The sequence below is a fragment of the Carassius carassius genome, chromosome 10, assembly GCF_963082965.1.
Source record: "Carassius carassius chromosome 10, fCarCar2.1, whole genome shotgun sequence".
NCBI lineage: Eukaryota > Metazoa > Chordata > Actinopteri > Cypriniformes > Cyprinidae > Carassius > Carassius carassius.
Window position 1 is genome coordinate 16,895,581 of NC_081764.1, and position 25,324 is coordinate 16,920,904.

The 25,324-nt window shown below is 38.7% G+C and overlaps 1 protein-coding gene across 2 annotated transcripts in view; it reads right to left on the bottom strand.

Moving 5' to 3' along the window:
* The window catches only part of LOC132151900 (ras-related protein Rab-6B), a 101,699-nt gene that overhangs the window by 10,980 nt on the left and 65,395 nt on the right, over positions 1–25,324 (bottom strand). The window contains exons 3-6 of one of the 2 annotated variants that reach the window (XM_059560419.1): positions 11,986–12,039; positions 11,517–11,643; positions 10,148–10,259; positions 1,197–1,290 (exon numbers count right to left, since the gene is read on the bottom strand). In XM_059560419.1, the coding sequence (XP_059416402.1) occupies positions 1,197–1,290; positions 10,148–10,259; positions 11,517–11,643; positions 11,986–12,039 (387 nt within the window). The remainder of the gene's footprint in view (positions 1–1,196; positions 1,291–10,147; positions 10,260–11,516; positions 11,644–11,985; positions 12,040–25,324) is intronic. The other variant, XM_059560420.1, reaches the window with a different exon arrangement.

The window sequence follows — 25,324 nt, forward strand, 5'->3', positions numbered from 1 at the left end:
GTTCAATATTATGATAATTAATTATATTACTTGGTGAAAGAATTCAATATAAAGTATTTTTAATTATAAACAATAAATGTCACAATTATTGACCACTTATATTATCAAAGTACACAGGTTTTTATACTGTGGTCCGGAGACCCCAAAGGTGCTACTAGAGGGTGCTTTGGGGTGCATGAAAAAGAAAAGTTTTTACCATTTAGTATTTTAAATATTTACTGAAATATGTTTTCAACTACATTTTTCTTTAGATTAATTTTTTGTGAAAACCGTTTTACTCCAAAAAAAAAAAAACATTTTATCATTTACCTGACATTTAATACAATAATTGTATAATTTAAAATATTTACTGAATTTGGTAATTTGAGTATTTTTTATATATAATACTAAGTCAAACATATTACTGTCAAACATCCCTTATATGCACAAAAATTCTAAAAAAAATTTAAATTAAAAAGCTAAAACAAAATTACTTTTCCAATATGACCTTCAAGAAATGTTGACTATTTTATAACGTCACATCTCTATCTATAAAGTCTTCCTAAAAGAGGCACAATTCGTAAACAGTGAAGTGAAGTGAGGGCCATACAGTATGTGCATTTAACCTATCCAAGTGCACACACACAGCAGTGAGCAATAAACACACACCTGGAGCAGTGGGCAGCTATTATTGCTGTGGTTCTGTTGCCTTGCTTCAAGGGTCTCACCTCAGTCGTGGCTGCATTGAGGGTTGAAGAGAGCACTGGTCATTCACTCCCCCCACTAACAATCCCTGTTGGTACCAACACTCAAAACCGCAAACTTTGGGTTACAAGTCCAAATCTCTAACCATTAGGCCACGACTGCTATTGTATTTGACTAATTACACAACCCTTAACTCAAAGTAAGCAAAGCTTTGTCATTCTAACAGAAGCGAGACATGACGACTGAACGACTGGCACAGTCTGTCAGTCAGACAGAGCTGACATTAACATACACAAACACACACACTTTAGCCCACACAACACACACTGTGTGCTGTACATACGGCTTTCAGAGAGAGAGAGAAAAAACACAGCAGTGCTGCATCTGATCTCTTACACCTTGGTGCTTAGTAATCCTGAATCATGCTTTCAACTGCACCTCAGAAGAGAAATCAGAACAAACGCAGAGCTATTGTCACACTCACATGCTGACAGTGTTGAGATAAAACTCACCTGTTTGACGTTGTAGCCTGTCTTGGCACTGGTCTCAATAAACATCACACTCAGCTCCTTGGCCCGCTGCTCACCTTCCTCAATTGTGATTTGCCTGTGAAAAGGTTGAAGATTTGTATTCATGAGTTTATTTATAAATATTACTGAAATACGATGACACCTGCTTAAAAACCATGAATTTACAATCTGGTTTAGTGCTGGTCTGGACACTGGACCAGCACAGGCATGCTAATCACCAGCCAAAAATATTGCTGGTTGATACTCAGCTCAACTCAACACAACACAATACCTCTTGCTGACTTGTTCACCAACTGCGTTTATAAGTTGCTCTGAGTAAAACTGTAAAATCATATCTGTAAATGTAAAGTCAAAAAAATCTCCTTTGATGGCCATTAATAAATAGCCAGCCATTCTGATAAAAGTATTTATTTATTTGCAAGTACCATATAAATTATATATTTTTTTCCATCCAGTAGATGTATGATGGGGCAAGAAATGTTTTACTTGTTTGGGCTTGTTTTGCTTAATTTGCATTATTTTGTATATTTTATAGACCTTATTTATATACTAATGTCAAAAATGTTTTGAACATATGGCATTTACAGCTCAGCTGATTGGCTCAAAAACAATTGCGTTCAGAACTGAGCGCCCTTGAGCAAAGATTACAGATTTTACATCAGATTTTGTGCACCAGCTGAGCATCAGACATTAAGCTGAATGGGAATAGGCTGAAGGATACTTTCTCCAGACCTCCTTGGTTGAGACACCTTCACACCAGCATCAAAAACACAACACCTGCTAGAGATCAGCTACTGTATACTGGTCTTGGCAGGAGGGAATCCATGAAGAATAATGGCAAAGAGATGTCACATTACCAGGACAACACATAAAGCAAATAATCATTCTGCCAGTAATGGCAACCACTATCACGAAACTGCCCAGGAGCCCTAGAAGATTCATGAAAATAGCAATAATGGAAATGTAGTATTTGATAAAGTGGTTAATAGGTCACAGATTATGGGTAAAGTATTATTATATAGCAAAGGCTGAGACTGAGACAGCGGTATCAGTCATTGCTTCCCTCCCCTCATCTCTACCAACTCTAATTAATTGATGTAGAAACTGATTAATTGTACAAAGGGAAGGCTCATTAATTAAGCTTCATTTGTATGACACACTTGTGACATTAATCCATGTCTGTGACTATGGAGCATGTTTATGTGTGTATGTGAGGGGGCTGAGAGAAATGAGTAGGCTGAAGACGAGACTCGCTGTATCTCAGAGCAGTGAGATGTGAATAGGACATGCTGTATTTAAACCACTGAGCTCTGTCTGCTGGGACAGCTGTGATGTAACCAGTTTTTGTTCTCTTTTGTTCTCTCCACAGACAGGAGCTCAGAGGCATTTGTGAGTTTACTTAACTCATGAATTGCTTTCTTGGCTCGCTGCTTCTCAAATTATACAGCTCATTCTCTGTAAATGGTGCCAACTGTGCCCACAAGACTTGCTATTGATATAATTACTGTAATGCTGAACTTAATTACATTATTTAATTGAAATTCACTCTAAATAGAATTATATCTAAGTACGGGTAAATTCTAAAACTAAAATGTTTTAAATCATTTTCATCTCATCATTTGCATAACCCCACTGATCAACATTACATTTTAATTGGTAAAGAAAAAAGAAATCCTACCTAAATTTAGTTTTCATGTAAATTAAAATATAATTTATTGATGTACGCAGGTTTTTAAAAAAGTAAAATCAAAATTTATTTAGACACATTATCAAAGTTTATTTGCTATAGCTTAGAAAATGGAAACAATATTACAAAAACAAAAAGAGTTAAACTGTGTCAGAACAAATCTGGATGATGTCAGATAACACGAGTGTCTGAATAATTTTTGGTCCCAAGTGTTTATCAGTCTTACTGGTAGTCGACTGTATGAAGAATTTTTGAGAATAATGTCAGTTTACCTTATTTTGCTATCCTCACTTGCATAAATGAACTATAGTGTCCTGCACCCACTAGTATATATATATATATATATATATATATATATATATATATATATATATATATATATATATATATATATATATATATATATATACAGTACAGACCAAAAGTTTGGACACACCTTCTCATTCAAAGAGTCTTTGAAAATTGTAGAGTCACACTGAAGGCATCAAGGGCTATTTGACCAAGAAGGAGAGTGATGGGGTGCTGCGCCAGATGACCTGGCCTCCACAGTCACCGGACCTGAACCCAATCGAGATGGTTTAGGGGTGAGCTGGACCGCAGACAGAAGGCAAAAGGGCCAACAAATGCTAAGCTTCTCTCGGGAAACTCCTTCAAGACTGTTGGAAGACCATTTCAGGTGACTACCTCTTGAAGCTCATCAAGAGAATGCCAAGAGTGTGCAAAGCAGAAATCAAAGCAAAAGGTGGCTACTTTGAAGAACCTAGAATATGACATATTTTCAGTTGTTTCACACTTTTTTGTTATGTATATAATTCCATATATAATTCCACGTGTGTTAATTCATAGTTTTGATGCCTTCAGTGTGAATCTACAATTTTCATAGTCATGAAAATAAAGAAAACTCTTTGAATGAGAAGGTGTGTCCAAACTTTTGGTCTGTACTGTATATATATGCAATATTCTAGAGAGACATAATTTTTTAAGTTTTGACAATTTCAAACGTTTCAAGTACATTTGTCTAGTTTATAAGGTGTTAAATAATCTTGCTCCACCTCCACTGCATGCCTTTTTTCAAAGGCTTGCAAGTGGAGGTGGTACACGGGCCTCTATAAAAGGGGACTGTATGATACCATTTAGACATACCACCTTTGGACAAAATGTATTATCAATAATAGGTGGTAAATTTTGGAATAGCTTGCCCCTTGTGATACGCGAGTGTCCTTCATTCACTTCCTTTAAAACTCAATTAAAACAGTGGCAATTGATCGCGTCTGGAGTGGAGGTTTGTGTTTGCATGGTGTATGTGTGTGTGCTTTGTGTAGTTGTTTTGTGTATACGAATGCACACATATGCATTTATTTATTTAAGAAATATTTACATGTATATACTGTATGTACATTTATACATGGTTTATGTTGTATATAGATGTGAATAATTTATATATGGATAAGTAAAGATCTTGAGTATGTATATGCGTGTGTGTGTATTTATGTATGCAGGATGATTGTGCATGGTGCAAGCATGTGTATTGTGCGGGCGTGGACTATTGTTTTAGATGCGGTTGGTCGCGATTGATTATTTTTTTTTTTTCAGCACTATTAGTCATACATTTTCACTGTTAATGTAGAATAGTAGTGGATGTATAATGTCATTGTTATTATGAATTTTTTTGTCTTGTTTGTTTGTATTGTTAATGTATATTTTTATTTATGTGTATTGTTGTCATAGTGAATGAATGTTATATGATTGTTGGTTATTTTCTTTGTTAGTTTTTAATTTACCGGCCTAGGGACTGCAGATGAAAAATAGTATCTTTTTACTAATTCTGGCATATTTACATGGTGTATTTTCATACAACAATGTACATGAATATGCATGGTCCCTATTAAATAAACTAATAAATAAATAACTAAATAAATAAATAACTAAATATATATATATATATATATATATATATATATATATATATATATATATATATATATATATATATATATATATAAATATATATATAACATTATGCGTAGTGTCTGAATATTTTTGGTCTGACTGTATATATATTAATGGATGAAACAGTATGAAAATGTGTTATCATTATTATGGTGATCATGGTTATCAGTACTATCACAATATTGTTTTCTACTTATTATTTTAAGGACATATAATTATATTATTTAAAATAAACAGTGTGGTTTTTAATTTAGGTGATTTCTGCCTATGATGCCAACTTGACTTACTTCTGTCTCAGAGATAACATGGTCTCTTCAGAGATGCAGTTCTCTATTCATCCATGGCAGAACTATGAAGGTAGTTCTTCTTTTTTCAAAGCTACTGTGACAATTGAAGAACTTGACGGATATGAACATCAGATATGGTTTGATGTGGTTTTGTTTTATGATCAAAGTGCCTCCAAGCAGTGCAGATATGTTTTCGCGCCCTTTTCTCATCTATTAAAGAGTGTGAAACTGCTTTTCACTTTTCAGTCACAACCCTTCAGGGAAGGAAAATTGTGACAGCAGAAAAATGGTAAAATATAAAAGACACCATTTTTTTCAACATCTAAGTAAAATAAATGACTTCAGAAAACCAACCCAAGGACTCCAAACCTGACCCTGATGTATATCTCTGGCTGATGAATGTGCTTTTGAAGTCCCTCAGAAGCCATAAACTAAATATTTTGATATTCACAAAAAGAAAAGAGGGGATTAAGAAGAAGGTGTGTATCTTAAGTTATAAATGTTGATAGAGCAGAATCTTGTCAGCAGGTCTGCTGAATCTTTCGGTTATAAATGTTTTATCCAGCGCTATCGTAAGCTCACAGAAACAGCACATACATATTTAGCATGCATGTGTAACGGAGTTATCTGACTATATTAAAAGTTATTGTGATTACATTCAGGAGTTTAAAAGTCCTTTCAGTGCTCACTTCTTCACAAACTCATTTGTTTAATCACTAACTCTATGAAATGGCGAAAAAGCATTCAGCACTGCTCTTGGTACATCTTGACCTTGAAATAGTTGATTATAATGTGCTGCAGGCTGTCAAAACCTGGGGTTTTCCACACAACACATTTAGTTTATTTTCAAGTTGACATTAAATTGATTGTGTTCGAAGCTTTAGATTGATGTATACAGTACTAGGTTGGGCTGAATGTGTCTCTTTTCTTTTGGTATTGGCTCAAGGGTAGGTAATCTCAGCTGACATCAAGTAGACTGTCTGGAAGTGTGCAGTGCCATCTGTTCCTCTGAGAGAACAAAAATCCTCTGGACAGAAATTCATGCATTACACCCACACTGACTTTAAATCCGTTATTCCAATAAAATTACAGTATAAGACGTTACTTCCTTTGCCAAATTAGGAAATTCAACCCACCAGAGAAGCTGCTGAATCAGTTCTACTCTGCCATCGAGTCTGTCCTGTGTTCATCCACAACTGTCTGGTTTGGTTCAGATACCAAATCAGACATCAAGAGACTACAACATACAGTCAGGATTGCTGAGAAGATTATTGGTTCCCCCTTCCCATCCTCCAAGATCTTTACACTTCCAGAGTGATGAAAAGGGCTAAGAAAATCACTTTTGACCCCACAGACCTTAGCCCACTCTCTCTTTCAACTGTTGCCCTCTAGTCGGGAGCCAGGCACGAGGACAGTTTTTTTCCCCTGCAGGCTAATCAGCCTGAACAATATTTCATCTCTACTGTGTAATATGTATGTCTGTACTTTCTCCTGCACTGGAAGCTCCTGTCACCAAGACAAATTCCTTGTGTGTGTAAACATACTTGGCAATAAAGCTCTTACTGGCTTCTGACTTCTGATTTGTTGCATTTGTATGCACATGTGTGCATATATTGTATATAAAAAATTATAAACGCACATATATCGCAGCAAATGTTCTGACAGGTTGCTCATTCCTGACTTATTACTGGGTGCCATGGCAACAGTCTGACCCAAGGTTTTTAATATCTTTCTTGTGCACAGAGACACTCGCTACACTGTGACAGAGGATCCGCCTTCAATCGTATAACTGCAGCTCTCAGTCGTCCAAAGTGTGATTGCAGATTCAGAGTCACAACAGGAGCAGTCGGCAAAGAGCATCTATAGAACACTACACACAACATATGATGAGGTGCACGTGAAGTTACCAGCCCATTGTCACCACTGCCATAAAGTTAGTACACTGGCAGTAGTACAGTATGTCTAGTGTCATAGCGTTCATATTTAATGGAACTAATGTCCAAGATGCCAGGCTCTGCTTAACCTTTCACTTCCTCTTGCACAATAACTACATGGCACTTTCTGCCATGCCACAAACACTTTAATCCTCCCCAGGGCATCATGCCATCATTATACAAATCCCACAGTGTCTGTCTTTTTCCACAACAACTAATTCAGTGTCATCCACTGGTCTAAAGCCAGTCTTATCTATTGCTATGAAACAGCCTAAATCTAGTCTCCTTTGACAGTCAATATTGTTACAGCTCTTGTCTAACATCATGAGACACTCTAATCTCACAATGGTGTGATGTGAATTTATCAATGTCATTGATTTGTTATCATTTTGGATTCAGAAGCCTTGGAAATCAGGTTTATATTACAGTAAATTTCAGAAATGTATAGGGTCTGCAATTTTAAATCTCTTATGTTTAAATCTCTGTTATGTCAAGTCTCTTGTGTGATCAAAAATACAGCGGTATTGGGAAATATGATTACAATTTAAAATAACTGTCTTCTATTTGAATATATTAAAAAATATATTCCTGGACTGTTTTCACACTTTTTGTTAATGCAAATTTAAGAATTAATAAAAAATATGTTAAATGTTAGATAAAACTGTAATTTCATCAGCCATTACTCCAATGCTCAGTGTCCCATGATCCTTCTGAAATCATTTTAATATGCTGGTTTTGTTATGACTTTATATCGTCTCAGCTGAACACAATTTTTTGATTAATAGAAAGTTAAAAATGAAAACATCAATTTTAAATAGCAAATGAGACACTGCTTAATAATTAAACAGCATAAAAAAGAAAAAAAAAAGAAAAAAACATATGCTTACAAGTCCAACAAGAAGCACTTCAGAAATAGTTGAAATTGCATTTATCAGGACTCATGGAATCTTATAAAACAATAAAAATTGCAAACTTATTCCAATTTTATATAATTTTAAAATGAGTGCACGAACCCTCAACATCATCCCCAAACGTATCATGCGTATCACTAAAGTATGCCTTCAATGGAAATTGAAAGAGTCATTAATATTATGCTTTATGTCAGCACAGAGCTAAGTGTCCCCATTATCAGCCTTTTCCACCTCCACCTGCGCATTCCACCACAGTCATCAGGGAAACCACTCATGAATATGCCCATATTTAAACATGTTACAATAGAAAGACTTCAGCTCTTTCTCAGCATGTGGTACTGATCACCATGGTGACAAACAGAAAAACAATCAAGTTTTCAGGTTTCTCGCCATATTTAATTGTAATAACTGCTCTCGATTCTAATAATCTGTTCTGTTTCAAAAAAAAAAAAAAAAACTGTTGTTTCAAAGTCTCCTAAGACTGAGAGCTGTGAATTAGTATGGATAAGAGAGAGAGAGAGAGAGAGAGAGAGAGAGAGAGAGAGAGAGAGAGAGAGAGAGAGAGAGAGAGAGAGAGAGAGAGAGAGAGAGAGAGAGAGAGAGAGAGAGAGAGAGAGAGAGAGAGAGAGAGAGAGAGAGAGAGAGAGAGAGAGAGAGAGAGAGAGAGAGACTGAGCTGTATTTATCCCTGAGCTCCCATATCTCTGAAGGACTGAGTAAGTGAAGCATGAATGCCCATTCCTTACAAAAGTTTAATTTGTTCGATGGCACGTTTCTCTGATCTGTCTACAGTGAAACATTTGACATTGATATTTCATATTTATAAAAGTGATTTAATCTGGTCCCAACTGCATGCTTTTACTAATGTTAGGGCTGTTACTAATGTTAGGGCTGGTGATTATAAATTCAGGCTTTGTACTGTGTTGGGGGGTTACTCTTTTAAAAAAGTAATAAGCTAAACATCAATCTAGTAACAAAAACAAATAACATCAAAGCTCTTCAAGGGGGGAATATCTTTTTAAATATACAAAAACAAAAAAATGTATAAGCAAAAAAAAAAAGGAACTATGTGTCATTTTTTCAGTCAGAGCAATATTTATCTGGCATAGATTTCAAACAGGGTAACAAAATTAACTTGATCATTTGAGGTCAGTAAGATTTTTTTATGTTTTTGAATACAGTTTTGAATAACTGATTTCTATTTGAATAGATTTTAAAATGTAATTTATTGAAGGATGGCAAAGCCGAATTGCTTAATGCGTAAGAAAGATGTCTTATTATTACCAATGTTGAAAAGAGATGTGCTACTTATTATTCTGAAATGAAAACGTGATACATTTTTCAAGATTTATTGAAAGTTCAAAAGAACAGCACTGATTTCAAACAGAATTAGTTTTTTGTTTGTTTATCACTTTTGATAATGTAATGCATCCTTGTAGAATGAATTATTAATTTCTTTCCAGTAAATAAAATAAATCCTGCTGACCCCACACTTTTGCATTGTAGTGCATATATTTCCTTTTAATACATCCAAAATGCAAAATAATGTATAATTTAATCAAAAAACATTGATGAACAGCAGCATTCATCTAAATCTTAAATGGAGAGCCTCAGCTGGATGGTAAATATTTTTTGTCAACAAATTAATTTAAAGGAACCATCCAAACGAAGCAATTCACTAAAAATAATTATACTTCTCAACACTTCATAGATTATTACCTTGACTCATTCGGCCATGTGTACAAATATATAACAGTAATGTAGCATTTTGCCTCACTACATTGTAATAGTAGCTTGTTATTTTAAAACTTAATTGTAAGTTCATACTATAGTTAAGCATCACTGCTTTGACCTAGTTACTCTCCAACACTACTGTCAGGGAGAGGTCCTTTTAGAGCAAACCTTCTCTAAACAATGTGTTATTTTTGCATTGCTTCCTCTGTCTCTTATCTTTCACACAAACATATGGTTTGTTCTCAGATTATCCATCACCCTTTATTCCCAGAAGTCTAAAGTGAGAATAAGGCTTCCTTTTCCTTTTGTTTTTCAGAGAATCGCTTTAATGAAACTGTCAGCTTCGATTCACACTCTGGTGAGTGAATCAGCCTTGTTAAGCAGCTTAAAAATAAAAGCATGTGAGAAAGATTGAGAGTGAGACAACTCACCTCTTATCTGCCAGATCTGTTTTATTGCCCACCAGCATGATGATGACATCACTTCCTCTCTCCGTTCTCACATCATCGATCCATTTGGAAGTTTGCTGGAATGAATTCACATCTTTATAGAGAAAACCAGAGACAGAAGGTGGTAAATACTTTGTAGGGCTAACACTGCGGACTCTGCTATTAACATTCGCTGTTGTATCCAAAATAATTTGTGCACCACTCTGTAAAGTGAGAGAGAGGCTGACCGAGGATGGTCTTTGTGTACCCCACTGAATACTGTTAAATATTGTTTTAAGATCACTTAAATTATAAGTCATTATCATATTTTTAATGCTCCATAATTCTTAATAAATGGCAAACTAAAAACAATCTCATAATTTGCAGTTTAAGCTTGTATGCTGCATTACAGTGTAATACTGAATGGCTACAATTACCTGGTTTATGCATCCATTTAATATAAGCATTAGAATTAGTAATTCAGGCCTGTTTTTAATGCAGTTAAACACAATACTATCTTTATGTTATTTCAACATTTATTGGCATAATCAATGTAAAAAAATTTTTTATATTTTGACAAATGTTAATGTTAAGTGCAGTTACTTAGAGAAACCTCTATAATCAGGTATTTATTTATACATTTTTAGCTAATCAACAGCCATAACAGATTTATAAGTTGTGTTGATAATATCATTATTTTTCCATTAATACTTTGGTTGAAGGGTAAATTATTTGAAACAATTAATTTTTTTATCAGAATGTTTTAATAATTTTTTTTATTCGTTTTATTATTATTATTATTATTATTAAATTTTCACAGTAGTTGAGCTTATATCATTTCTTACCTTATCAAAATGTAATAAATATATTGCTGATATTGTACCTCACCGTGTGCTGTTGACATAATATTGAAATATTCGACTGAGGTTTTATTATGGCATTTACGCCTGTTCATGTACAGCCTGTCATCAGTGAACCTGCTTCGCCTTCAAGGTAAAACTGACTTTGGCTGTTTTACCTATAAAATCAAGCTTTGTGTTTCCTGGTCACACCAACAGAGCTGTGTGCACCGTTCACTCTCTCTCTAAAAGTCACAGTGGGGCTTACAGACAATAAAACTGTCATCTTTTTATCGTGACAAATAACCTACAGCTGCGTCTATAATCTTTGGGGTTGAAGTTATAGTTATCTGGTTATAGTGTTAAACAAGGGCAGACCTGGAACACACTTTACTGATAGAGAATCATCTTTGATCACATCTCAACTTGATAAATCGGGCAGCTGTAACCATGTTAACCCCCATGTTTTTTTTGGCTCATGGTAATGTATTGCAGAGGAGGTTTGATCACTGAAGTGTGTGTGTTACACTCACTTGTGATGTCATAGACCACTACAGCTACAGTGGAGTCTCTTATATAGCTCGGAATGAGGCTCCTGAAACGTTCCTGGCCTGCCGTGTCCCACAACTGCAGCCGAACCTGGAAGTCAGAGACGCCCAACTGAACAGTCATATTATTCAGCCTCTCAAACACACAATTACATAAACACAAGCCAGGAGCTGGATCGATATGACCTTATAAAACCACCCCAAACTGCTTCGCTGAAGGTCATGGAATCATTTCTGGGTTATAAACTCCAGACATCTCTAGAGGATACAATCTATTTTCTTGTTACATGAGCTTCCAGCCATATACTAAAACTGTCAGGCAGCCAGCTGGTATAATAAAAAAGCTTTGGAGATTCAATATGGTTTCATTAAAACTCTTCTCTTTTGACATGGAATAGAAAACAGAGGAGTGCATCTGATTTAGTACTGTATTAGAACATGCTAGGCTGCTTACCGTTCTGTCCTCCAAATACATGGTTTTTGACAGGAAGTCAATTCCAATTGTTGCCTGTTATGACAGAAGGAAAACATCATGTAAGAACAAAATAAAATCAGATGTTGAAATTGAGTGGAAATATGGCTGTTTCTGTGAATGGCAAATATAAACGTGTTCTTGATATCATCCCAAGAATCAGCAGATGTTGTCTAGATTAAAACAAACAGCCATTACGTTCTGCCTGTCAGTTTGATGATGGTAATAACTGCTATACATGATCACTCTGTTCTGGGACCTGCCTCTCTTTATGATATATTACACATACTGCAGAGTGAGAAAACAACACATACATTAAAAGTTTAAAATAAAACATATTTTCCAAACAAATGCATTGATGAAGAATTTTAGTGAATAACGGGTTACATTTATGTCTGTTCCTCAGTACCATACTGGTTATCTGCCAATATTAAATATATCACTGTTGGACTATATTAGATGAATATCATCCAATTTTGGATATTTACAGCAATTCTGCATATTTATTTCCCTGATTTGAAATTTACTTTTATACCTTCACCATCATCTAATGCTCCCTTAAGGTTAATCTTTAAAAAACACTTTAAAGTCACTTGTAGCATTTAAAATGACTGATTTATCTTTTAAGCGTGTCATTTTTTTTTCTATGAATTTTTATTTACCACATATTTATATATACATGAGAGAGATTGTATGGTATTTGCTCCTTATTTATAAGCTATTTGGTCGTTTTGGTATTCAACATTCTGTTAAATAACTTCATTTTATAGGAATAAAAATCCTACATGCTCGGATAAACATAACAGTGAGCAAATAATTCAGAATAAATCCCACAACAGACCCTCTGATTTCCTGATGAATATTTGAGTTTTACTAGATATTCTCAACCAGTCATCACATAGAATTTAAATGTACAGACGAGCCCATGACATTATTGTAAGATAAACTGATGCGGTGGCTCAGGCCACCTCACATCTGCATTGGTGAGGTTATTTGAACACTGATAGAATGAAAGTGCCTTCTGTCGTTGAAAGCAAATTCATTCTCCGCTGGTGCTTTTATTGCAGTAAGAGTGCAGTCAGTTGTGTCACTTACATTTGTAAAACCAGCTATTGCAGAAAATTGCATTTTGAGTGTGACTGTTGAATTCAATATAAAGCATGTTTTTGAAAAGTTGCAAAAAGAGGCAACTATGCCAAGTGAACATTTGCATAATGGTATGTACACTATTATGTCAAATTTGTTGTTTATTAATCCAAATGCATTTTACGGAGGCGTTTTGTGAGTGCTTTTATCCAGATGGCCCCTGGTCTTCTCTGTTGTAGCTCCCTGTGGGCAGTTCCCGGATCGATGGGGGCCCACAGATCAGTGGGATCTGAGAAATACATCATGGAAGTCTGGCTTTTTTGTGATTGTGATAAGTAGAACATTTCTACTGCACGAAAATTCCGATAAGGACAACTAGCCACCATTGGAGAGCTGAGCCTCTGGAACAAAGCTAATTTAATGCACTGTTTCAAGTAAACATTCAAAGATTCAGTGTTACTTTTTCAGAAGCCTGTTACTTTTTCTTATCTTTCAGATAAGATATGATTTACTAGCCAAGTCATATTTATTTGTATAGTACTTTTCACAATACAAATAGTTTCAAAGCAGCTTCACAAAAAATTATCACAATGTTAATATTTATAATATCTTCATGACTTCTCAGCCATATTTAGCAGATTAAAGCTGAGCGATAATATAGTTTTGCAATGATACAAACAGTTGAAATATGCTATATAGTAGGCTTTATATAGCTTTACGTGAGTGTACTGTATGAATGCAGACAAAGTTAGATATGACTTATATATACAACATTATATAAAGAATTGGGGTATAATACAGTTTAGATTTAGCAACCATATAAAAAATTATGTAGACAAGATTTGCTATACAATACATATTGATTTGTATGAGTAAACTGTATATATGTAGATAAAGTAGTATTCACTAGATATCCACCTTTTAATATACCACTGAGTGATAATATAGTTTATATTTTTTGAATATATAACAATCAAGCAGTTGAGAATTGCTATATGTTACATACCGCTTATCATGAGTGCACTGTTTGTATCTGAGTAAGGTTGAATGTACTTATAGTGGTTGCATAAATTGATATTAATTAATTAATTTGCGTTATTAATTTGTTACCTTTCACTCTTGATGTGCTTGAATTGATTGTATTATATTTAGATTCCTAAGGAATTTTTAACCTCACAATGCAACAAGCCCCTCAAGTTGTGCATATTTTGTTTCACTCATTCAGATTCACTCATTCAGTTTCCTACAAAGCACAAAGTCTTGTGTTTATGAATGTATCATGTGTGAGACTTAAAACAACAGTTTGTCCTTCAATCAATCCACTCATACACAGCTGATCATCAGCATAATGATCACGCATCCGTTTCTGTAGCGATGCCAGGCCACTTGTGCTGTCTTAAACAGAAGCAATGAGCTCTTTCACCCTGCTACTCACTTTCTTCTCTTTCTCTCTCTCTCTCTCTCTCTCTCGATCTACTTTTGGAACATGAAAGAAATAATTCACTGAAATAATTCACTGGGAATTAAAAATAACCTTCAATTTAATATATCAAATTTTAAGCTAACAGCTTAAAGCAGACAATATTTTTTATATTACACAAGAGGCATATAATTCTTAGATTATTACAGTAATTCCTGTGCTGCTATTTACCGCCTCCTCTGAAAATACAGTAAAATAAATTATATTTAACTCAAACTGCTTTCAGTCAAAATCTAATGTAAGGAGAGATGGAAAGATACTGCTGGGTACTGCAAAATAAAATGAAGACAAGTCTGCTTGCTGATGCTTTTCATTATTTCTTTTGTGTTATAATTCTGGTGTATGCTTAGTGCAGGCTTCAAAACATATATATGAAAAGGGATTTCTGTGACAAAAATAAAAAAGAAACCTCCCGTGTCAAGATGAAAAACCAAAGGTGTTGAGCTTTTCAAGGAATGAAGGCGAGAAAGAGAGAGAGAAAAAGTGACGTCGATGTTAAATATAGAATCTTGCACAGCTACAGGAGTGCTTGCACAAAGAGATGCAGAATGAATTATTTAATTATTAAGCTTCACACACATCAGCTTTAAAACACAGAATGTGGTTTCCTGCACACCTCCTCAAAAGCCTCAGAGAAAAAAGGTGAAAAGGGAAAATGAATTCCTGTAGCTACTAAAATTCCTATAAATAAAGTGTAACGGGCAAATAAAACTGTGACAAGCACACAAACAAATTTTGTTGCTTGAGGTACCAAATGAGAAAGCAGCTAATTATAAGTCTTTATGTTTCTAATAAACTGCTCAGACAATATTGTCATACAGTCGGAGACCTGAATTATGCCTATTGAAAATATTAGCATAAATATAGACTATAATGAACATATGAATCTAAAACATTATGAAAAAGCAGCCATCATAGCTGATATCACACAGTAGACAGCACATGCCCTTTAGACACAGTACACCAGTCGCTTTGCCTCTAGGGATGGTGGCAGGAGTTTGATTTGAATCGAACGCCAATTAAAAATCCAACAGAAGAGAAATTAGCCACACTAATCTGCTTCACAAAGCACCACCTTGAGTGAATGTCAGGCCAAATCCTGTTTATCTGTTTATCTTTCTATTTGCATTTAATCAAAGCATAAATTTGAGGAATGCAACATGCCCCATGTGAACAGACTCAAAGCATGCTGGGAGCTTTGCTGCATATAAAGTGCCTGCCAGACTGAGATTGTACAGTCAGAGCCTCTAAATCATATTACGAAGAATGGAAAGCTGACCTGTAGATGAACATTTGGCAAATTCTACAGAATCAAATATAGGCCTATGAGTGAGTTGCTATTTATCCATAATTTTAGACCTTGGAGAGTTGCCCGTTTTGCATCGATACTCCTTTACCCTTAAGACGAACGACATGCGTTTCATTGAGGCATATTGATTGTAATGTAACTGCTCAATGCGGAACCTGAAGGGATGACGTCATACAATTGGCCTGATGAACAGTGTGAGACACATTAAGCAATCGAGTTGGCTAATGTTGGGGCATCTGGTCTATATCAGGAAGGCTTTAACGTGTTTACATTACACAGCTACATTCATTGCCTCAACGTGTGAAAGGATTCTCAAGGCTGCTTAGGTGAGGGGTGGAAATAAAATGGCACACTATGCATGTATCATCTTCTTGGCAAGATAAAGACAAGATGTGTATGATGTTTAGTGATCCAAGTCACAGAATTGAAGACAATTTCAATGCAGCAAGATCAGATGCTACTGCATAGCCTGCAACAGCAAAAGTTTGAGCAAACGAGTCAACCATATTGTAAATCTTAGTATGCGCTTCATATACTCAAAAAATATTTAGGCCTACATTTAAGATTTATGCTACTAGTACTTTACTTACTGTCATGGTTGGTAAACCGTGATCTCTGGGTTTTGCACGTTGTGGGTGAAGTCTGTGTGTTACGTGTCTGCACTGATTAGTTTGTGGGCGTCTCCGTTAATTGTCATCAGCAGCAGCTGTCACTCATTACCCTCTCTATATAATGGCTTGTCTCACGTCTTGTGTTTGTGAGAGCGTTGTTTCATGTTGGTAACTGTTCTTTGCTTCTGTGTTGTTCTGCGTTTGGATGTCCGTGTCTTCCCCCGGAACCTCATCCATTCATCGCACCTTCACAAGCATCACCACTTACCTTCGGCTCGATTCCCCGCAGTTCCTGTGCCATCCTCTCCTGCTGCCAACTCTCCACCACTGTCTGGATTACTCACCGCCTTCACCATCTTGGATTGTCATCTTCCCAGCGTTGTTTGTATTCTTGTTTGGTTTGTTTTGTTTTCATTAAATTATTGTTCATACTCGCACTTGTTTCCAGCTTTTCCTTCACCCAGTCATCACAGAACGCTCTCACCCAAAATGGAAGCAGCGAGCACCACCTCTTTATCTGACTTTATCCACCACAGCGTCAACTGTATGGATCAGCAGCAGGAGAGCATCGATAACACCGGACGCGCTATCCAAGCGCTGGTGGCACAGGTGTCCGAGCTCACCCAGCAGATCCACCAGCTTACCTCTCCCACTGCACCCATCGCACCGCCTGCGCCGTCCGTCCCCCGGGAGACCCCCCAGGACCACTTCCGGCCAGAGCCGCGACTTCTGGCACCAGAAAACTATTCCGGTGAGCCAACCTTCTGCAGAACTTTCCTTAATAAGTGTTCCATGCACTTTGCCTTACAGCCCCGCACCTTCGCCACCGAGGAGTCGAAGGTTGCGTTCACCCTGACTCTACTATCCGGCAAAGCTGCCCCAAGGGGGCCGTCGGTGTGGGAGAACCAACATCCATGTTGCGCCTCATTCCACACCCTCTCGGAGGAGATGAGAAGGGTCTTCGATCGAGCTGCGGCCGGCAGGGAAGCCGCCCATCAGGTCTCAGACCTACATCAAGGGAAATCTTCTGTCACGGATTACTCCATCCAGTTCCGCACCCTGGCGGCGCAGTGGGATCGATTCCTGCATGGGCTGGCCGCAGAAGGAGATCTACCTCCCCGAGCTGCCCCCCACACTCAACGGTCTCACCGACCTAGCCCTGCGAGTTGATGCCCGGATTAATCGGCTGGGTAGAAAGACCAGTCCTACACGCCATCCCATCTCTCCGGAAAGGGGCCGCTCAAGTCGAGAGAACGCGGTCGGTCCCGTCGACGACCACGAACCCATGCAGGTGGGTAGAGCTTGGCTGTCCCGGAGGGAGAGAGAGCGGCGGAGGTCCCAAGGACTATGTTTGTACTGCGGAGGCTCAGGATATACCATCTATTCCTGCCCGGTAAAAGAGCCAGCCCGTTAGTAAAATTGAGGCTACTATCGGGTGGGATCTCCGCTGGGAAGTCCTCAACAACATCATCGACTCTCCTTCCGGTGAAACTGCGGTGGGAGAATCACACACACGACTGTCACGCCCTTCTGGACTCCAGAGCCGAAGGTAATTTCATCGACTCACTCCTTGCACGCCACCTGAACATTCCTGTCCTGCCTGTGTCTCTTCCCATCCATGTCACCGCACTCAACGGCCAGGAACTGCCTCACATCACTCACTACACAGAACCCATCACTCGGCTCACTTCAGGCAATCATTGCGAAACCATATCCTTTTCTCTCATGGACTCCCCCGTAGCTCCCATTGTCTTAGGTCACCCCTGGTTAATGGAACATAATCCACGAGTGGATTGGGGTTCCAACACAGTCACATTGTGGAGTGAAAGTTGTCATGAGTCTTGTCTGGTTTCTGCTTGTCCTGTTGTCCCTGTCTCTGTCTTTCAGAAGGAGAACATGGTATTATCAAACGTGCCCGCAGAGTATCTGGACCTGAAGGAGGTGTTCAGTAGGTCCCGTGCTGCTTCTCTTCCTCCGCATCGTCCCTACGACTGTGCTATAGACTTCATCCGCCCTTCCTCTTCTCCAGCGGGGGCGGGATTCTTTTTTGTGGGTAAGAAGGGTGGTTCTCTGCGACCTTGTATTGACTACCGAGAGCTGAACAACATTACGGTAAATAACAACTATCCATTACCACTTATGTCTTCAGCTTTTGAGAGGTTACAGGGAGCATCCGTATTCACAAAATTGGATTTACGTAATGCTTATCATTTGGTCCGCATCAGGACGGGGGATGAATGGAAAACCGCCTTTAATACCCCTAAAGGGCACTTTGAATACTTGGTGATGCCGTTCGGGCTCTCCAACTCGCCAGGGGTTTTCCAAGCACTCGTTAATGGCGTGTTGAGAGATATGGTAGATCAGTTTATATATGTTTACCTGGATGACATACTGATTTTTTCTTCATCTCTCCAGGAACACGTTCAACACGTCAGACGAGACGACGCATCAGAAGTGGGGGTAGGAGCAGTGTTGTCCCAACGTGCTGCCTCGGACGATAAGGTACATCCTTGCGCGTTTTTTTCCCATCGTTTATCTCCTGCTTAAAGTAATTATGACATTGGTAACAGAGAATTGTTGGCCGTCAAATTAGCTTTAGAGGAGTGGCGTCACTGGCTGGAAGGCTCAGGGGTACCTTTCATTGTTTGGACCGATCATAAGAATTTAGAATACATTAGGACTGCAAAAAGACTTAATTCCAGGCAGGCTCGGTGGGCACTTTTTTCGGTCGCTTTGATTTTACTTTATCGTACCGCCCGGGTTCCAAAAATGTCAAACCCGATTCTTTATCACGCCTTTTTGATCCCTCCGCCTGCCCGGTGACTCCCAAGTGTATTTTACCTGAGAAAGTAGTGGTCTCAGCACTCGTATGGGAGGTCGAGTCGAAGGTCAAGATGGCCTTAGAAGGGGTAACGCCTCTGCCCGGTTGTCCACCGAACCGTTTATTTGTGCCGGAGGAGTTAAGGTCCGAAGTCATTCAGTGGGGTCACTGCTCTAACGTTGCTTGTCATCCAAGGATAAGTCGAACTAATGGGTTAGTTAAACAACGATCTTGGCCACTTATGGCTCGTGACGTCCGCGATTTTGTTTTGGCTTGCTCAGTTTGTGCCAGTGGTAAGTCATCTAAACGACCTCCTGATGGGCTCCTTCAACCGCTGTCTGTCCCTTCGAGACCCTGGTCCCACATCGCACTAGATTTTGTTACCACCTTCCTGCCCTCTAATGGCATGACAGTCGTTTTGACCATAGTGGACTGGTTCATGAAGGCAGCACATTTCATTCCCTTGCCCAAATTACAGACAGCCAAGGAGACAGCGGTCACTGTCCTAGATCACGTCTTTCGGCTTCATGGCCTCCCGGTAGACGTGGTTTCTGACAGGGGATCTCAATTTATATCCAAATTTTGGAAAGAGTTTTGTAAATTGCTAGGAGAATCAGTTAGCTTGTCTTCGGGTTATCATCCCCAAAGTAACGTGTAATCTGAGCGAGCCAACCAAGATTTAGAGAGGATGTTGTGATGTTTGGTCTCCAAGAACCCTTCTTCCTGGAGCCAACAACTCTCTATGGTGGAGTACGCTTACAATTCGTTACCAGTGTCAGCCACGGGCCTTTCTCCGTTCCAGTGCAGCTTAGGTTACCAGCCACCAGTTTTTCCCAGTCTGGAATCTGAAGTCGCGATCCCCTCCGCTCACGCGTTTGGCCAGAGGTGCCACCGCACCTGGACTAGAGCCCGCGAGACTCTGCTCCGGATGAGGGAGCGCACTAAGGCCAAGGCCGATCGCCACCGGTCAAAGCCTCCCATTTATGTTGTGGGTCAAAAGTGTGGCTTTCTACCAATAACATTCCTCTGCGATCCGTATCTAACAAGTTAGCTCCCAAATATGTTGGCCCGTTTACTATCACCAAGATCATTAGTCCGGTGACAGTCCGGTGACAGTCCGCCTCAAACTACCTCCAGCGTACAGGAGGATACATCCCGCCTTTCATGTGTCCAAAATTAAACCTGTGTTTTATGCACGTATTAATCCGCCTTCTCCGGTTCCCCCGCCGCCGCGTCTCGTAGATGGGGAACCGACATATTCGGTTAATCGTATTCTGGACTCGAGACGGAGGGGGCGAGGATTCCAGTACCTGGTGGACTGGGAAGGTTATGGTCCGGAGGAGAGGAGTTGGGTACCTGCTAGGGACATATTGGATCACTCCCTTATTGATGATTACAATCAGCAGGTAGGCCCTTCTGGGAATTCCAGGAGGCGTTCTTAGAGGGGAAGGTACTGTCACGGTTGGTAAACCGTGATCTCTGGGTTTTGCACTTTGTGGGTGAAGTCTGTGTGTTACGCGTCTGCACTGATTAGTTTGTGGGCATCTCCGTTAATTGTCATCAGTAGCAGCTGTCACTCATTACCCTCTCTATATAATGGCTTGTCTCCATCTTGTGTTTGTGAGAGCGTTGTTTCATGTTGGTAACTGTTCTTTGCTTCTGTGTTGTTCTGCGTTTTGATGTCCGTGTCTTCCCCCGGAACCTCATCCACTCATCGCACCTTCACAAGCATCACCACTTACTTTCGGCTCGATTCCCCGCAGTTCCTGTGCCATCCTCTCCTGCTGCCAACTCTCCACCACCATCTGGATTACTCACCGCCTTCACCATCTTGGATTGTCATCTTCCCAGCGTTGTTTGTATTCTTGTTTGGTTTGTTTTGTTTTCATTAAATTATTGTTTATACTCGCACTTGTTTCCAGCTTCTCCTTCACCCAGTCGTCACACTTACTGCCAGATGATTAGTTGCACAGCTATTCAAAGGCTAGAATTATTTATGTTACGTTGTCCTCAATGATAGCACACAACACACAGTTTGATCTGTGTAGTCTGATTCACTAAATAATGACTCTTATGAATCAGTTCGTTTTATTGAATCAGACAAAATCTGTTTGACTGACATGTTAAATCTGTTAGAGGGTTTTTTTGAAATTCTCTTGACTCACTTACAAATAATTGTTTTTACAGTCATATTCAACTCAAAATTAACTAAGAACTTATACTGTATTATTTGTCCTTTTTAAAGACATAAAAAAATGCTAAGTGCGTGAGACTAATATTACTGACTTTATATGACAATGTGTAGTTAAAGATAAACCTTCACAGCAGAGTTTTGTTTTGATATGTTTCTTAATGGAAAAAAATGTTACAAAAATAGCTTTGTTGTTGTTGTTGTTGTAAATATAGTCTATAGTATTATTAAAAATATAGTTGGGACAAAATATGGTGATAAGAGGGTGGAAAAAGGATACCGCTTGAGTGTTTTGTCATTTAATTTTGTCACTCTGGTCCTTTTCCGAATCCTAGTGTGCTGCATTGTTGGCTACTGTCTTAGGCAGCTGCCTACAATGCATTCTAACTGAAATGGAGTCTCAATGACAGATTTGGAATGTGACACATAAACCTTAATTAATTTAGACGTTATACTGAATTTAACACAGTTTACAACAAGGCTGTGAGGGATAGACCACTGATTGATCAGTGGGATAGACCACTGATCTATAATATAGAACTGGATTGCTCATGACGTCATGAAAGTGAAGTGAAGTGTGCGTAAACGTTCTATTGAATTAATAGGAAATTGTATGATTTTAATGAAAAAACATCACCTAACAATTCAGCATTTATACATTTTAAGTATTTCTGTACATTATTACAATGCAAACACCCTAGGCATGTAAACGGTTATTTTTTAAATGTCGGGAATTTCCCCTACTTCCCCTACGTTCATTACAGTAGCGAATATCATGAATATGAAAAACATCAGACAGACATGACCTCAACATATAAAACAAACGACAAAGTTCTCATTCTGAAATCTGAATTTATACAGAGAAATAAATGACTAATGTTATATACAGCACGAATTGAAAGACATAAAGCTTTATTTCTAAGATAGTATGTTAAGCTTTTAATTTCATTATAGAGCAATATTAACAACATAACTGTATTATTCATTGTAATATATTCAAATCCATTTCCGATACTAATACGTTCATGTTTAATAATTCCTGAAACATTATGTTCATAAAGAAATAGGCTGTATTTTGTGTTGGATCAGTTAACTTACCTGTGTCGTCAGTGCGCAGCAGACACACCCACCTAAACGGTTTAAATATATCGCTTATCCTGCCCCAAAAGACCGTAAACACTGCAGATAACATCTGAAGTAAAGATGAATTTACATACACATAACATAAAAACGAATCCCATTTGACTGATTTGCTTTAAATCGAGTTATTTTAGGACAGCGGTTTGAATGTAACTCAATGGTGCTCTCTGCTGGTAGTAAGATGGCGGATTGAACACTTCCGGTGGCTTCACTGCCTGTTGGCAGTTTAGAACGCGATGAGCGATCCAGTTATATATATAGATCAGTGGGATAGACTTAAATTCCTTACAATGGCATGCAATGAATAGAGGTCCGATCATGTTATTTTCACAACCTTCAAAACTTTAATGGAATTTGGCTACTGAATTTTTTTGTCTACTTTTTTTTGTCATAAATACATTATCAGCTGAACAATCAGTATGTTATTAAACAACAGAACAATCCATTGAATGCACTTCTATTCCTCACAGCCTCATTTTCATTCCTGCCAAAAATGTAATATAGCGCTACCCTAAGGTGAAGTAATTTTTTAAATATAATTTTTATCTATATGTACCAGTACAAAATTATTATGATCAATATTTTTTTTCATACAGGCTTGTCAAAATGCATTATGAGACTACATTCTCTTCAAAAGCCACATGTAAGGTTATGTAGTTGCTTACTTTTTGGAGTAGACTTCATGTCAAGACTGTACTGTCTACAGAGGCAGCTCTCTAGATCTTGAACCAGAGCTTCAGTGTCTTCTCTGCTCCCTGGTTGTGCTAATCAGAAAACAGTCACACTCCAGTGCTCCGTGTTGAGTGGCAGTTCAGTCAGGCGGCGCAGCAGAGCTCTCCTGTTGGACCTCTAGTAGCATGTCCAAATCTCACTCTATCGGCAGCCAAACGGCCATCACAGCAAAACAACCACAAACTCAGCAAGTCAAGCTAAATATCTGAAAGGCAGTCAGTCTCTGCTATTCCTTTTCATTTGCTTAATACTCTTCTAAATTCATTGCTCTGTTTCTAACCCCCACTTTATCTGTAATGAAATCAATTAGACGATAACATTGGAAAGTTTGATGATATCTCTTATTCCCTTGTCCCACATAAAATGGAAGAACTATGCTAAAACCAGGGCAGAAAGTGTAATACTGACATTTTCTGGATGACTTAAAGCCCTAGTGAAACATGTAGCGTGTGTTTAATACAGCTGATTGTTCAGCGCTTTTTAATGAAGTGCGAAGGTCTCAGCGCGCCACTAAAGAGAAAAGACCTGAAACCTTCTGCTGCACTGTGCATCACTTGATTAAACAATGGAGGGCTCCTAGAATAAGAATTTCTTGTTATTAACACTGTAAAAACATACATAAACTTATACATTAACAGCATTCTCCATCAACACCAAAGGTTAAAGGTTTGGCTACTTATCCTGTAACTACAGAATGTTTCTTAATTCATGGTCATTCAAAAGTAATCATATATTTTATGTAACTTTTGACCTTTGAACAGTTAAAAAATTAAACGTACTCGGTTACTAAACGTAACCTCGGTTCTCTCTAGAAGAGCGAACGAGTACTGCGTCTTAGCTAAGACACTACGGGAAAAGTCTCTTTTCACGAAATAATGAAGCAAAAAATTATCCTTAATTTTGTATTTTTGTAAAGCACATTTGCAGCAGTACACAGCCATAGGCGAGACGGCTCGTTCGCTCATTGGCTTGTTCTGCGGCAACTGCACAGCCTATCGAGCGCGGGCTGATGCAACATCAGACCAATAAGGGCACTTCGCGCCCTTTTTGCCACTTCCCGCCGAAACGGGTGTGGCCCAACCTATAAAAGGAGCTCGAAAAGGCTGACTCACCTGATTTATTTCATCGCCGAAGCGAACCAGAGTGAATAGTGCGCACGGCAGAAAACGCAGTACTCGTTCACTCTTCTAGAGAGAACCGAGGTTACGTTTAGTAACCGAGTACGTTCTCTTACGAGAGCTCTCTCGCACTGCGTCTTAGCTAAGATGCTACGGGAACCCAATGTAAAACGCCGTGCGCGCAGGGATCACACACCAATAAACCTGAAGCAACGCCCAGGATTTACAGTGCACAGTCACCTGAGGGACCCACAGAGAGTCCAGGACAGAAAAGGGAAAAAGCCCTCTGTCCTATATCTAGCAGCATCCGCCATACATATATCCTGCAAGGAGATCCCAGTAGACCACGCCCACGACGAGGCGACGCCTTAACGCTATGGCGTCAACTATCCATCTGGATAGAGTCTGTCTCGAAACAGCCATTCCCTTGGAACGTCCACCGAAGAGACAAACAGCTGCTCCGTCTACCGAAAGGCAGCAGAGCGAGACACATAAGCTCTTAAAACCCTGACAGGGCAAAGAAGACTCGAGTCTCCATCCTCCCCTGACACCGGCAGGGCAGACAGTGCAATAACCTGAGCCCGAAACGGTGTGTTGAGGGATTTCGGCACATAACCGTGCCTAGGTTTGAGTATGACCCTTGAGTCATTGGGCCCAAACTCCTAGCACGACTGGCTCACCGAGAGCGCGTGCAAATCACCCACACGCTTCACCGAAGCGAGAGCCAGCAAGAATACTGTCTTGAACGACAGATGCTGAAGGCTAACCGATTGGATAGGCTCAAAAGGGGGACCCTTCAAGGCCTCCAAAACCGCCGCGAGGTCCCACATAGG